General features: G+C 58.8%; 2 protein-coding genes across 5 annotated transcripts; one reads left to right on the top strand and one right to left on the bottom strand.

The window, feature by feature from the left end:
• The first annotated feature begins 2423 nt into the window (after positions 1 to 2423).
• GLMP (glycosylated lysosomal membrane protein) lies at positions 2424 to 5271 on the top strand. 3 transcript variants are annotated; one of them, XM_045876632.3, is made up of 6 exons: positions 2429 to 2590; positions 2966 to 3223; positions 3447 to 3647; positions 3760 to 3978; positions 4409 to 4665; positions 4775 to 5271. In XM_045876632.3, exons 1-6 carry the CDS (start codon positions 2471 to 2473, stop codon positions 4938 to 4940), a joined length of 1221 nt encoding a protein of 406 aa, XP_045732588.1. In that variant the 5' UTR covers positions 2429 to 2470; the 3' UTR covers positions 4941 to 5271. The 3 variants fall into 3 exon arrangements, with proteins under 3 accessions (XP_045732590.1, XP_045732589.1, XP_045732588.1); XM_045876634.3 differs by lacking the exon at positions 4409 to 4665 and having other exon boundaries at positions 2424 to 2590; XM_045876633.3 differs by lacking the exon at positions 3760 to 3978 and having other exon boundaries at positions 2425 to 2590.
• Positions 5272 to 5519: 248 nt separating this feature from the next.
• Positions 5520 to 12373, bottom strand: TMEM79 (transmembrane protein 79). 2 transcript variants are annotated; one of them, XM_045876635.3, is made up of 4 exons: positions 11740 to 12373; positions 9291 to 10093; positions 8914 to 9127; positions 5520 to 6440 (listed from the first exon to the last, which is right to left on the bottom strand). In XM_045876635.3, exons 2-4 carry the CDS (start codon positions 10048 to 10050, stop codon positions 6227 to 6229), a joined length of 1188 nt encoding a protein of 395 aa, XP_045732591.1. In that variant the 5' UTR covers positions 10051 to 10093; positions 11740 to 12373; the 3' UTR covers positions 5520 to 6226. The 2 variants fall into 2 exon arrangements, with proteins under 2 accessions (XP_045732591.1, XP_064449797.1); XM_064593727.1 differs by lacking the exon at positions 11740 to 12373 and adding an exon at positions 10896 to 11726.
• Positions 12374 to 12403: the final 30 nt, after the last annotated feature.

Genomic DNA, 12403 nt, shown 5'->3' with positions numbered 1-12403 from the left:
TGAAGTGGTGTTCACAAAGACCCTGTGGGTCTTTGCTCCCGTTCGATTTCCCCCGACGTCCACTCTGGCTGCGGTTGTCCCCATCGGGCACGGGGCTGAATGCCAGGGGAGCGTGTGGTGGCCTGCCTGCTGTCGTCGAGCCCCTTCTCTGAGCACCTCTGTGAGCGGGAGTCCTGGCGAGCTCCATCGGTCCGTACTGTGCTCCGTGCTGTGCCGGCTGCCTCAGTCGCTACGGTCCATGGGCCCGTGAACAGTTTGCCACCTCCTTGACTTTGGGCATGGCCCTCCCTGCTGTCAGACTCCCAGATTCCACCAGATCCCGTTTTCCTCCTGTAAAGCAGCATCTTTGTGGGTGGTGGGGAGGCTTGAATTCCCGACTACTCAGGCAAGACTCTTGTTCCTACTTTCCCGTCAGGTTCCAGAGTTGATAGCTCAGACGATACAAATACTTGTCTCAGAAATGAGTTTTTTGTTTTGTTTTTTTAATATTTTATTTATTTAACAGAGGCACAACGAGAGAGGGAACACAAGCAGGGGGAGTGGGAGAGGGAGAAGCAGGCTTCCCGCAGAGCAGGGAGCCTGATGCAGGTCTGGACCCCAGGACCCTGGGCTCATGACCTGAGCCGAAGGCAGCCGCTTAATTGACTGAGCCACCCAGGCGCCCCAAAAATGAGTTTGAGAAAACTTGAGTTCATCCCAGAGTAGCCATTTGGGGAAAAATGAAGTTGGATCCCTACTTCATTCACTGTTTGCAAAATTAATTCCAGGCAGCTGAAAGGTTTCAATATAAGAAAGTGAAACTAGAAGAAAACATGACATTTTAGAAAGTATCAGAGTGGGGGGGGCGCCTGGGTGGCTCAGTTGGTTAAGCGACTGCCTTCGGCTCAGGTCATGATCCTGGAGTCCCTGGATCGAGTCCCGCATCGGGCTTCCTGCTTGGCAGGGAGTCTGCTTCTCCCTCTGACCCTCCCCCCTCTCATGTGCTCTCTCTCTCTAATTCTCTCTCTCTCAAATAAATAAAAATCTTAAAAAAAATCAGAGTGGGAGAAAATGATGTATACATAAAACACTGGCATCGTGAAAAAGACAAGCAGCGGGGGCATTGGGGGATGTGGGGATAGTTGTCCCCATACAAAAGTTAATTCTTTAAAGAACTTCTAGAAATTAGCAGGAAGAGAGAGGCTACAGAAAAATAGGCCAAGGGTGTAAATAGCTCAAGGAGTCACGATAAATGACAAAACACAAGGAGCTGGCTAACCTTATTTGCAGGGACAAGCAAGTAAGCATGGTAAACTCGTAGTGAGGGTGTGGAGAAGCAGGCCCTCTGGCACGTGGCCTGTCGATAAACCTCACAGGTCAGTTTGATCTGGCTGTTTATCTCCCATATTTGGATTCAAATGTGTATGACATGCTGTACATACAGGGATATTCATTTCAACGTCCACCATAGCAAATTGTTGTAAACTGCCAAGGTTCTGGGTAAATGTATCCATGGGACGTCCTCCTGTGCTGAAATACTTGAGTGGAGAATGAGCTCCGGGTGCAGAGACCATCCTCCACGCAGACGTGTAAGAGCAAGCTGCGGAACGGCGTTTGGATGCCATTGCGTGGTAGTACATGTGTGTAGGCAGCATGCATGCGTGTGCGTTATGCACAGAAGAGCTTTGGTTTTGTTTTGCTTTATTAAGCTCTACACCCAGTGTGGGGCTTGAACTCACCACCCCGAGACCAAGAGTCGCCCGCTCCCCTGCCTGAGCCAGCCGGGCACCCCTGCATAGAACATCTCTGGAAGGACAAACTTAACAAACGCAATAGTGGTGGTCTCGGGAAGGACCCGGGTTGCTGGGGAATACAGATGATCCCCTTCCGGACCTTGTGAAGTTTGTGTCATACGCATTATTATTAGTCAAAATAATTTTAAGCAAAAACAACAAAAAGGGGATTTATTCATCCAGATATGAACTCCTTTTGACAAATTTATTCATCCAGACATGAACTCTCACCTCTTGCTGAACTACCTTTTCTCTGCAATAAAACTGTGAGCTCTTCTAGGACAGGAACCTGCATACCTGGGGGCCCAATAATAACTGGCAACCATCTGGGGTACGCTGTCTCCCACCCCGAATTCTGTCAAATTCCTCTCTGTCTTCCCTACAACACAGCGCACCGGGACCCGCTGGGATCTCGAATCCTGACATCGTGGCCCCTCACGGGCTGCCAGCGTGGCCCGTCGGGTAGGAGAGGGCTGGGGTCTGGCTGCACACCTGTCTAGTCCGGGTGTCTTGCTTGCAGCGCCACTGGGGACGAAGAGCTAACCTTTCTGACTGTATTCTCTTCAGCCGGGATCTGGGATCAAGGGGGCGGCGGTCTCTTTAAGAAGTGGCGTGAGGCCCCGCCCTGCACCGAGATCAGCTGAGGGTGCGAGTCACATGACTCTGGAGTCTCTTCCGCCCTCTGAAGTTGGGGCCCCATGGGCGGCCGCGAGGGGCCCCGCTGGGGCCGGGGGCGCTGTGCCCCCAGCCCCACCCTCCTCCTGGGTCTTCTCGTGTCTGCGGCCCCGCTTGGCCTGCTGGGGGAGGAGACCCGCCAGGTGAGGGGCTGGAAGAGTGGGTGGTTCAGGAAATGCCGCCCGGGGAGGGCACCCGAGCGCCCGGGGGGCGGGGGGCCGCCGGGGCCCACGGGACAGGATCGTGGAGGGCGGAGGCTCCCTGTCTTCGGGGGACACCTGCCGGACCCTGCTGGCCCGGCGTGACCCAGGTGGGGCTTTTCCTTACCCCTCCCCCAGCCCTGCGCCCTCATCTGCCGCCAGGGCCGGGGGGGTTGTGGCTCTGCCCACCTCCGCGCCTTCCAGATTCCTGAGTTCCCACACCGCGCTTCTCGCCTCTCTGCATCCTACCCAAGCGGCTTCGCCCTGTGTCTCTTTCCCGACTCCGTGCCCTTGACCCTCCACGGCCCCGTGTTGCAGGTGTCTCTGGAGGTCATCCCTGACTTGCTGGGCGCCCGCCAGAACCTGCTTCACATCCGGGCAGTGGGCACCAACTCCACCCTGCACTACGTGTGGGGCAGTACGGGGCCTCCAGCGGCGCTGATGGTGGCCACCAACACGCCCCACAGCACCCTGGCTGTCAACTGGAGCCTCCTGCTCTCCCCGGAGCCGTACGGGGGCCTCAGCGTGCTCCCCAGGGGCAGCGTCCAGTTCTCTTCCGCCCTTGTCTTTACCAGGGTGAGGAGGCTGGGGGAGAAGCAGGGGGAGAGGCAGAGGAGTCATCCGGATCCCAGGGAGGGACGGAAGACTGTCAAGAATGGGAGGCTGGCTGGGGGCGGAGCAAGAATGGGAGGCTGGCGGTGGGGGCCCGCGAGTGGGGGTGGGGCCTGCGAGGGGGTGGGGGGTGGTTCCGGGACAGCGGGACTCAGCAAGCCCCGTCCCACCTCACCCCACCCCCCAGCTGTTTGAATTTGACAGCACTAACACATCCGAGGCGTCAGCCAAGCCTCCAGGAAAACCGTATCCCCCGTATTCCCTGGCCGAGTTCTCCTGGAACAACATCACGGACTCCTTGGATCCTGCCACCCTGAGCGCCACATTCCGAGGCCACCCCGTTCACGACCCCGCCGGGGCTTTTGCCAACGGCAGCCTGGCCTTCAGGGTAAGGTGTGGGGAATCAGAGGAACTCAGAAGGTGGCTTATGAGGGTGGGGGTGGCCTTCCAACACAGACAGGCCCCCGCTTCCCATGCCTCCCCCGCCTCCCCCACTCCAGGTGCAGGCTTACCCCAGCTCTGGCCGACCGGCCCAAGCCCCGCGCCTCCTGCATTCGGCGGACACCTGCCAGCTAGAGGTAGCCCTGGTTGGGGCCTGTCCCCGGGGAAACCGCTCCCTGTTCGGGCTGGAGGTAGTCACCTTGGGCCAGGGCCCTGACTGCCCTTCTGTGCAAAAGCAGCACTCCATTGATGATGAATATGCACCTGCTGTCTTCCAGGTCAGGCTTCCAGCGGAGAGGTGGGGGGGTGGGGGAACGTAGGAGGAGCCCTGTGGGACCTCAGAGACTCGTATAACCATTTACTAACTAGCAACGTAGTTCAGCTCCTTTAAGTGCTGGTCACTGTGCTGATGAATGTGGCCAGGCCTCTGCCTTCAGTGCAGAAGACAAGGCGGGCCTGGGGGCCTGGGGGCCTGGGGCGGGAGCTGAGTGCAGGCTTGCAGAGGGGCAGGGCTGGGAGAGGACCCGGTGCTCCCGATCCAACTCCCCCTTCTATGGAAGAGAGCCTCAGGCTTTGTGCAAGCAGCCTTCGGTCCTGGAGGCAGGCCCAGACCCCAGGACAGCTAGTGACAGTGGGAGGCTGGGAAGGGTGAGGAACAGAAGGGTCGGCACAGGTCAGTCCTCCTCATCCTGTTGTTTTTCTCCCCAGTTGGACCAGCTGCTGTGGGGCTCCCTCCCATCGGGTTTCATGCAGTGGCGGCCGGTGGCTTTCTCCCAGAGGCAGAGGGGCCGGGACTCAGCCCTGCCCTGCCAAGCTTCCCCCCTTTACCTCACCTTGGAATACCCTCTCCCCCAGTCACCCATTGTCCGAGGCTTCTTTGGGTCCCAGACCAACTTCTGTGCCTTCAATCTGACATTTGGGGTTCCCACGGGCCCTGGCTACTGGGACGAACACTACCTCAGCTGGTGAGGGCCAGGGCAGGACCAGGGCTTTGGGAGTGGACGTGGGGCAGCCCAGCATCCCGGTCTTCCTGCCTAACCTGCTTACCTGTCTTTCTCACTCTGCTTGCCCTAGGTCGATGCTCCTGGGTGTGGGCACCCCTCCAGTGGACAGCTTGTCCCCGCTCATCCTGGGCATCATGGCGGTGGCCCTGGGTGCCCCAGGGCTCATGCTGCTGGCAGGAGGCGTGGTTCTGCTGCTGGGCCAAAAGCAGTGCTCGGAATACCAGCCTATAAATTGAGGCCCGCTCACTGGAGGGCAGGACATGAATTTCCGGGCCTGCCTCGCTGGTCTGCCGGATGAAGGGTCAGCTGCTCCCTTCTTCCATCTGGCTTCCCTGCAGAATCTCAGAGACTACCCTCGGCTTCCTGGAGGCCCCCCAGATGGGGCTTCCCTCATACTCTGGGGAGGGACCAGCAACAGGGTGAATGCTAGAGGTGGAGGAGTCCCTTGGCGATGCCTCCCTGCCCCACCAGCCCTATTTCCCGGAATGGGACTCCCAGGCCTAAATGAGAGGCCTTCTGACTTGTTGGCTGCCCTGGAAGGCACGAAATAGACTCATTTTCTCCCCAGGGCTCGTCTCTCAGTGTGTGGGTGTTGGGGGCGGGTGTGGGGCTGGTTCCAGGAACCAGAGGCTGAGACGTGAGCGTTGGAGGCACGTCTCCGTGTGCGGCCCCCTCTCCTCTCCCGCCCGCCCCTCTCTCCTGTGGGGCAGGGGGTTCTGGACCAGTCTGCGTCAGACAAGGAAGGGACGCCTGAGAGTAGGGCTCCAACGTGAAGGAAGAACCAAGGAAGACCGTGGTGGTCATTTATTGTCACACACACATTCACACGGGGTTCACATCAGCCACCGTGCCCTGCAGCCACCCCCAGCCACCATGTGTGTGGGCATGCACACACACACCCCTACCCCTCTCCAGAGGCAGGCTTCCCCTCCCCTCCGCACCTCCTCCCCTGGGAGAGGCGTGTTCTGAGCAGTTTGGAGGTGGGAGGTTACCGGGCCTGACTGGGTTGGAAGGGAGGAGGTATCAGCTCTGGGCTACGGCAGCTTTAATCATCTGGACTGAAGCTGAAGGGCCAGCGAGGGCCAGCGGTGGAGGGTCCTGAACCCAGGCCCCCAGGAAGGTTTCCACCAAACGTGCAAGTCCTGCACGATCGGATGCCCAGCCTTTATCTTCGGCATGGGCAGTATTTCCAGTCTCCCTGCGGCCCTCTGCTCAGACCGGGGACGGAAGTGGTCAGTCTGGCTGTGGCTCACAGGAGGCTGGAGGGTGGGGCAGAGGCCAGCCGCAGTGGGTCCCGCGGGCGCTGCTGGGGAAGGAACCTCACCGCTGCTCCCTGTCCTGGCTCCCCGTCCTCAGCAGGCGTAAGGGACATGGCCATCCACCTCTTGCCCTGCAAGAAACCCTCCCTCCTGACGGCCCCAGGCTCCCGAGGTAAAAGGCCCACTCGGACTCGGGGGAGAGCAGGGGACGGTTGGGCACTGCTGGGGCTCATCCCCCGAGGCACCAGGGCCGGGGTGGGTACTCAGCCCCAGGGCCGAGGCCTGCCATCCAAGGCGGAGCGGGCGTGGTCGGGGTAGTCCAGGCGGCTCTCGGCTGCAGTGAGCATGCGCTCGGGCTCCACCACGAACATGTAGTAGAGGTTCCACACCAGCATGGACAGCAGCGGCAGGAACGTGAGGCCGTAGCCGAAGCCTCGGAAGGAGCGGCCCACGGCGAAGGTCAGCCAGTACACCAGCCTGGGGGGGCCGGAAGAGGGGAGCGCGTCAGCTAGCTGGCAGGTACATCAGCCTGGGGGGCGGGGCACGGGTACAGCAGACTCATCTGAACAGCCCGAGCTTACGCACTTACCGGGCTGGACACCGCACGACGTCGGGGCCACTAATGTAGACGCCCCTGTGTCCCCATGAGGCGAATATATCACACTCCCTTCCCTCTCTGCTGACTTCCCAAATTTAACTTTGAAACTTTTGCGTAGGCAGTATCCGTTCACGTGGTTCCAAATGCAAAGGCACCAGGGAGTATAGTAAAATGTCTCCCTGCCCCGATCCTCACCCCTCAGCCCCCCGCCTCCCCTCCGCCCCGACTTGGATGTCCAGCATCACGGCGGCTTTGCGTCAAGCACTTTGCGTATAGATGAGCAAGCAATGGGGGCATGTTTTCCTTTCCCCCGGTTGTGAAGTTTGGTAGCAAACCACACAGGCTGGTCCACACGCTGTTTTCCCCCATTAACTGTATCTTGGAGATCCGGGTTACAGCAGTACATAACCAGCTTCCTCATCTTTCACATCCTGATGACATCACACTGTGTTGGTTTCTCCTTTTGCAGATGAAGAAACTAAGACTCCAAAGGGGGTAAGTAAAACTGGTCCAAGGTGGCCCATCAGGGAAACGGTAAAACTGTGATTTGAACCCAAGCCCGATCGTCACCCTCTCTCCTGCCACTCTGGAGGGGCAGAGGGAAAAAAGAGAGGAAGGAAGCCAGCTTCAAGGGGGCCTGGAGCCCAGAGGGATGGGTCTTTCCCCTCTCGGAATATCCACTCCAAATACACACCCCCAATGCCAGGAGGGCAGCAGCTTCCTCTTAACGGGTGAAGGACCACTTAGTACAAAACGGCCGTGCCTCCACTCTCACCCCTGGGACGAGGGGGAGAGCCTGGGCACTGCACCGGCAGGCACAGCGGGACACTAGCCCTTCCCAGGCACCAGACTCCTGCAAGCTCTCTGCATGAAGTCACTCATTTAACCCCCACGCTCCGCAGAGGATGAAGCCGGGCACAAGCGCTTGAGCACCTTGCCTGCCGTAGGGAAGGAAGGGCCCTGGGGACACTGGAGGGGCTGCATTCCAGGCCCTGCTGCTGCTGGCAGGCCTCAGCAGCTCCTCTCCCCGGTCTGTTGGCTCTTTCCTCGCTGTGAACGGGCTGAGAAGGGCAGACAAGCATGGGGTCTGCTTAAGCCAACTTCTGTCTGAGGCTGGTGCTCCCCAAGACGGACATGGGAGGGTAAGTTACCCAAGTAGGAACAGGAACGTGTTCATCTGGGGGAACATCTGGGAAAAAACAGGCCGCACCACGGCCAGGAGGCTGGTGGGACAGACGGTCACTAGACTAGTCAGAAGTGACAGCACAGAGATTCTGGCTCAAGAGCAAGAATGTTTGGGGCACCTTGGTGGCTCAGTCGCCAAGCATCTGCCTTCGGCTCAGGTCATGGTCCCAGGGTTCTGGGATCGAGCCCCGCATCGGGCTCCCTGCTCCGCAGGAAGCCTGCTTCTCCCTCCCACTCCCCCTGCTTTTGTTCCCTCTCTCACTGTGTCTCTCTCTGTCAAATAAATAAAATCTTAAAAAAAAAAAAAAAGAGCAAGAATGTTCTAGCAGTTAAAGGGACCTGGAATCCTGCATCAAAAGTAACAAAAGGAAATACGTTAGGGAAAAAATGGAAAGATCTGCATGCGCCTTCAGAAATTCAAAAGTGCTTTCTGGGTTAACAGCAGTTCACGTGGAAACACCCCAAAGAGTTTCAGGTGACTTCCAAATGAAAGCAGAGGAAGGTGGCTGCGTGAGAGCCAATGTGGCTCCATTTGTATGAGCAGGAGGCCAATGCCAGTGACCACCGACAATCAGGAGGCTCTCCTGCCCGGAGGGAAGGTCACAGGACACTGAGAGACTAGGACCATTTGGCAAAGTAAACCGTGGAGGAGCAGGGTGTTGGAGTAGGGACATCCAGGGCTGTTGTCAAATATCTGAACTGTCCTGGGCAATTCCAGAGTCAAAGTCAGGACAGCAGTTTACAGCACAACACAAAGAAAGACTCTCTAGTAACTGGGACCTTTGAAAAATGAAACACACTGTCTTACACAGAACTGAACATTGGTCACAGGGGGTGTCCAACTAGAGGCCAATGGCCACCTGACCAGAGTGTCACAGGGGAGTGCCAGCAATGGGTGGGAGGTTGATCTAGGTGACCCCCGGCAGCCCTTCCAGTTTTGGGTTGGTCTATGGCTCCCTGAAATCAACTTCCTTTGGGAAGACATAGATCTGATCACCTGCTACCAGGTGAGGTATGGTGCAAGGGAGAAAGTGGACTCATGGATCCAGGGTGCAATCTGGGCTAATGCAGAATCCAGAAGGCTCTCTATCCCTGTCACCCCAGACAAGATGCCGGGGTCCCTCCAGCACCGTCCCCGCCCCTGAGCCCCACCCCCAGCCAACTCACCGGGAGATGGCAAAGAGACCAGTGAGCAGAGGGAGCAGTTTCAGGGTCTCTTGGGGCAGGTAGGTGGAGAGCACAGCCAGGTTGAAGAAGTACAGGATGAAGAGCTGGACCGACTGGGCCACGTAGCGCCGGTGGATCTCCACCTCCCGCCGTGGCTCCCCAAAGGGCCGCAGGGCCGAGAAGCACAAGAGGCTCAGCCCATACACCAGCAGCCCTGGCGGGGTTGGAGAGCACGCAGGGTCAGCCTGGGAGCAGCAGGCGGGAAGCCAGGGAGGGCTCGCGGTGGGGCTCCCACCCCGGCGAGGGCCGGGCGCACGGGGCCCAGGGGAGGGGAGCTCCCGCCCCCAGCCCTGCTCCCTTCTCCCGGCCCGGCTCACCCAGTATGATGGGGAAGGTGGCAAAGACCCCGCAGCGCAGCGTGTAGATGAGGCGGGAGCTCATGGTAGGCAGCCGTGGGGCGTCGAAGGGCAGGAAGGCGTAGGCCCCATATAGCAGGCAGGGGAAGAGAATGAGGGCGGCTCCCACCGAGGCCACGGCCTTCAGCCCCTCACGGCCTCCGCAGCTCCCACAGCCCCCGCAGGAGTGGCCAGGTGGCCTCACCACGGCCTCGGCCCACTTGCGCTCACAGGGCTCGGGGTGGGTGGCCCGGGCCGGCAGGCAGTCCCGGCGGCGCTCGCCCTCGCCCGCCTCACAGCGCACAGCCGGGTCCTCCTGGGGCCGCCGCTCAATGCACTGGAGGTCGATGGGCACGAAGGCTCGGGCCGCCTTCTCGGGCAGCAGGTTGGCATCATCTTCGGACAACTCCTCTAGCTTGGTGGGTGGCTCTGACTGGAGGGGTTCGGGCTCAATGTCCCGCCACCCGGGGGGGTCTGGGAATGGGGCACTGGGCTGGGGGCCAGTCCCCCAGGGCAAGGTGGCAGCCTCACTCACTGTGCTGTCGAGACCATCCTCAGCCCCCTCTCCGGCAGTGGTAGACCCAGCTGAAGACCCCACCTTGGAGGACTCAGCGCCATGGGACTCAGCCTCACCTTCCCCTTCTGGCTGCTGGCCACTGGGGACCAAGGCCTGGGGTGGGCTCTTTTCCAGGGCCTCAGACCCCTTCACTTCCAGCAGGGCCAGAGTCTCGGGTTCTGTCATCCTGGGGCCTCAGTTCTGGGGTCTACCATGAGGTCCTATCACCCTGGAGAGAAAAGAAAGCTCTGTCAGAAGTTCCTGGCTTCTGGCCCTCAGGACAGGTTTATAGGATTGGAACTGTCTGGGGCAGCTGGTCTCATGGGCTTTAGCCCCTTCTGGGACCTTAGGGAGAACAAGGTACCCAGGAAGGTGTTGAAACAGAAGGAGGTGGGAGGGAAGTGAGCAGCTGAAATGGAGACACCCTTTCGACGTCAAATGTCATCCAGTAGGAGAGGGTGAGTCAGGGGGCGCAGGCGCGGGCAGCTGTGGCCTTGGCCAGCTCCCACCCATGCCTTCTACCCCCTCCACCAAAACCCCTGGGGTCATGGCCACCTTAATGCAGAAATAGGAGGAAGAGGGGGTGTCTAGAGCTTTGCCAGGAGCTCCCTTCCCACCAGGGGCCTCCTTGCGTGCAGAGAAGCTGCCTCTTTATTTTCAAACCACCCCTTCTCCTTGTAGCTCCCTGCTTGGAGCTCTCCCGGTAACTGACACCAACGATCTGCCAACAAATCTGTCCCAAGGATCTGGCGGTTATAGCGCGCCCTGCTCATTTGTCTCCAAGGTGGGCACCTGGGCAGCCTCCACACTTGTCACCAGCACCTGTCCTCTATCCTCCAGCTCCAGGGGGCCTGGGGCTGTCTCTTCTGACTTCTAGATCTGGTCATGGCTGTTCCCCATGCCTCCTCTCCTGCCTTTCTCCCCTCCCTGTTTCCTCCATCTCCCTGCTGCTGGATGGGGCTGAGTCCCTTCCCTCCACCTCCTCAAGGATCTTCTGCCCCTTGCCATGTGGACCCATGACACCCTCTTACTTTCCATCTGGAGAGGCGGAGGGTCCCCAACGTCTGGGAAGGAGCTGCCCGGCTCCCTGCTGGCTCTGCAAGTATTCCACTCAGTCTCTCTCCCTTTACCTGTGTCTCCAAACCTGTCTGACCAGAGCAGGTGGGGCCCAGATTAAAGGGGCAGGCCCCGCCCTGCTGAATCTGCCGACAGAAAAAGCATTGGCGGAGGACGTCATCATCCTTTCTGAAGGTGGGGGTGCAGCTGAGCATAAAGGTAAGCGTGTGGTCCAGGCACATGGGATGTGTAGGAGCTTGAAGCTAGGGAAAGCAGAGGGTAAAGAGTGGGTCTGTACATCAAAGGGTGCTTGGACTAGGTTGGGATACCCAGAAAAGAAATGGAATTTCTACATTTATCCATTCAATATTTGTTGAGCACCTGTTTTTAGCCAAGCACTATTCTAGGCACAGACAGACATAGAAGACAAGGTGACAGGCAAGGTCTCTGCTCTCGAGGAGCTTGTTCTATCGGGGTAACAGATAATAAAGAGCCTAATCAATAAGTCAATTTGAGGAGAGAAACCTGTTTGCCAAGATGACATTTGAGCTGTGACCTCATGGGAAATAAGGAGTGTCCCAAGGAGGGGACAGCAGGAGAAAGACCAGCTTAGGTGATTTCAGGAACAGAAAAAACGTTGGTGGCTGGAACCAGGAGATGGAGGTGGAAGGGAGTTTATGTTCCTACTACAATTTACACAGACCCCCAGACACTGTGCTTTTTGGCCTAGGTTTAAGGTTAAGAAAGCAATCAGATCCAAGGTGACCTTTCCAAGGCAGAAACGTGAGAGAATGGCTGCTCGTCCCTGTGGGACCTTACCCCAGAAGCCATCTAAGCTTTGTGAGGGCGGGGCAGTGTCTGGATTGCTCGTCCCGGCATCTCCCGGGTCCAGGCGTGTGGCTGGAAGACAGCAGGTGTTCTATGCATGTTTGCGGGGCTGCAGGTGTTAGTCTTTGCAATGGGAGCCGAGGGCCGAGCGCCCGTTCAAGGCTCAGGTCTCGGAGGGCTTACTCTTGCGCTCCACCTTCCCGAAGGAAACTTTCACGTACGCTTTTGTTTGTTCAAGTGACGGGATAAAATGAGAAGAGGAATCAGCAGTGATCTGAAAGAGGGGCGGCTCAAAGGGGGGGTCGGGGTGAAGTGTCGGAAGGATGCACCCAAGGGCCACTGCTTTACAAAGCAAGGCCTCGCTGCAAGCTGGGGGCCCGTCTGCCGGACCCAGCCCAGCTCCAGCCCCTCACGGGGCCGCTGTCCATTCTCCGGCAGCTGTGTCAATAAAGTTTTCCGCAAGGACTTGGGGAAGCCGGAAGGGGGCCGTGCTGCCCAGAGTCAGTTCTGGCAGCTTCCCGGGAGGGAAGACGAGCTTCGCGAGATCTGGCAGCATTCAGGCCGCCGGCCCGCCGCCGGGCAGCTGCTATCGCGAGACTTGGCGGGCGGAGGAGGAGCTGTCGCGGGCAGCCGCCTCACAGCGATGGCGGCCGAG

This window comes from Mirounga angustirostris, unplaced genomic scaffold (genome assembly GCF_029215605.1).
Source record: "Mirounga angustirostris isolate CCGP_5_RB_7025 unplaced genomic scaffold, mMirAng1.0.hap1 SCAF_6, whole genome shotgun sequence".
Lineage (NCBI taxonomy): Eukaryota > Metazoa > Chordata > Mammalia > Carnivora > Phocidae > Mirounga > Mirounga angustirostris.
The sequence above is the reverse complement of the archived record's forward strand: the minus strand, read 5'-3'. Positions and strand labels throughout refer to the sequence as shown.

Excerpts from the sequence above, each read along its gene's own strand:
- TMEM79 (XM_045876635.3), bottom strand. The coding sequence starts at position 10,050 with ATGACAGAACCCGAGACTCTGGCCCTGCTGGAAGTGAAGGGGTCTGAG. Across the intron at positions 9,128-9,290 it reads CACCTTCCCCATCATACTGG|GGCTGCTGGTGTATGGGCTG; the intron begins GTGAGCCGGGCC and ends CAACCCCGCCAG. Across the intron at positions 6,441-8,913 it reads GGTCTCTTTGCCATCTCCCG|GCTGGTGTACTGGCTGACCT; the intron begins GTGAGTTGGCTG and ends CGGCCCCCCCAG.
- GLMP (XM_045876632.3), top strand. The coding sequence starts at position 2,471 with ATGGGCGGCCGCGAGGGGCCCCGCTGGGGCCGGGGGCGCTGTGCCCCC. Across the intron at positions 3,648-3,759 it reads ACGGCAGCCTGGCCTTCAGG|GTGCAGGCTTACCCCAGCTC; the intron begins GTAAGGTGTGGG and ends CCCCCACTCCAG. Across the intron at positions 4,666-4,774 it reads GACGAACACTACCTCAGCTG|GTCGATGCTCCTGGGTGTGG; the intron begins GTGAGGGCCAGG and ends TGCTTGCCCTAG.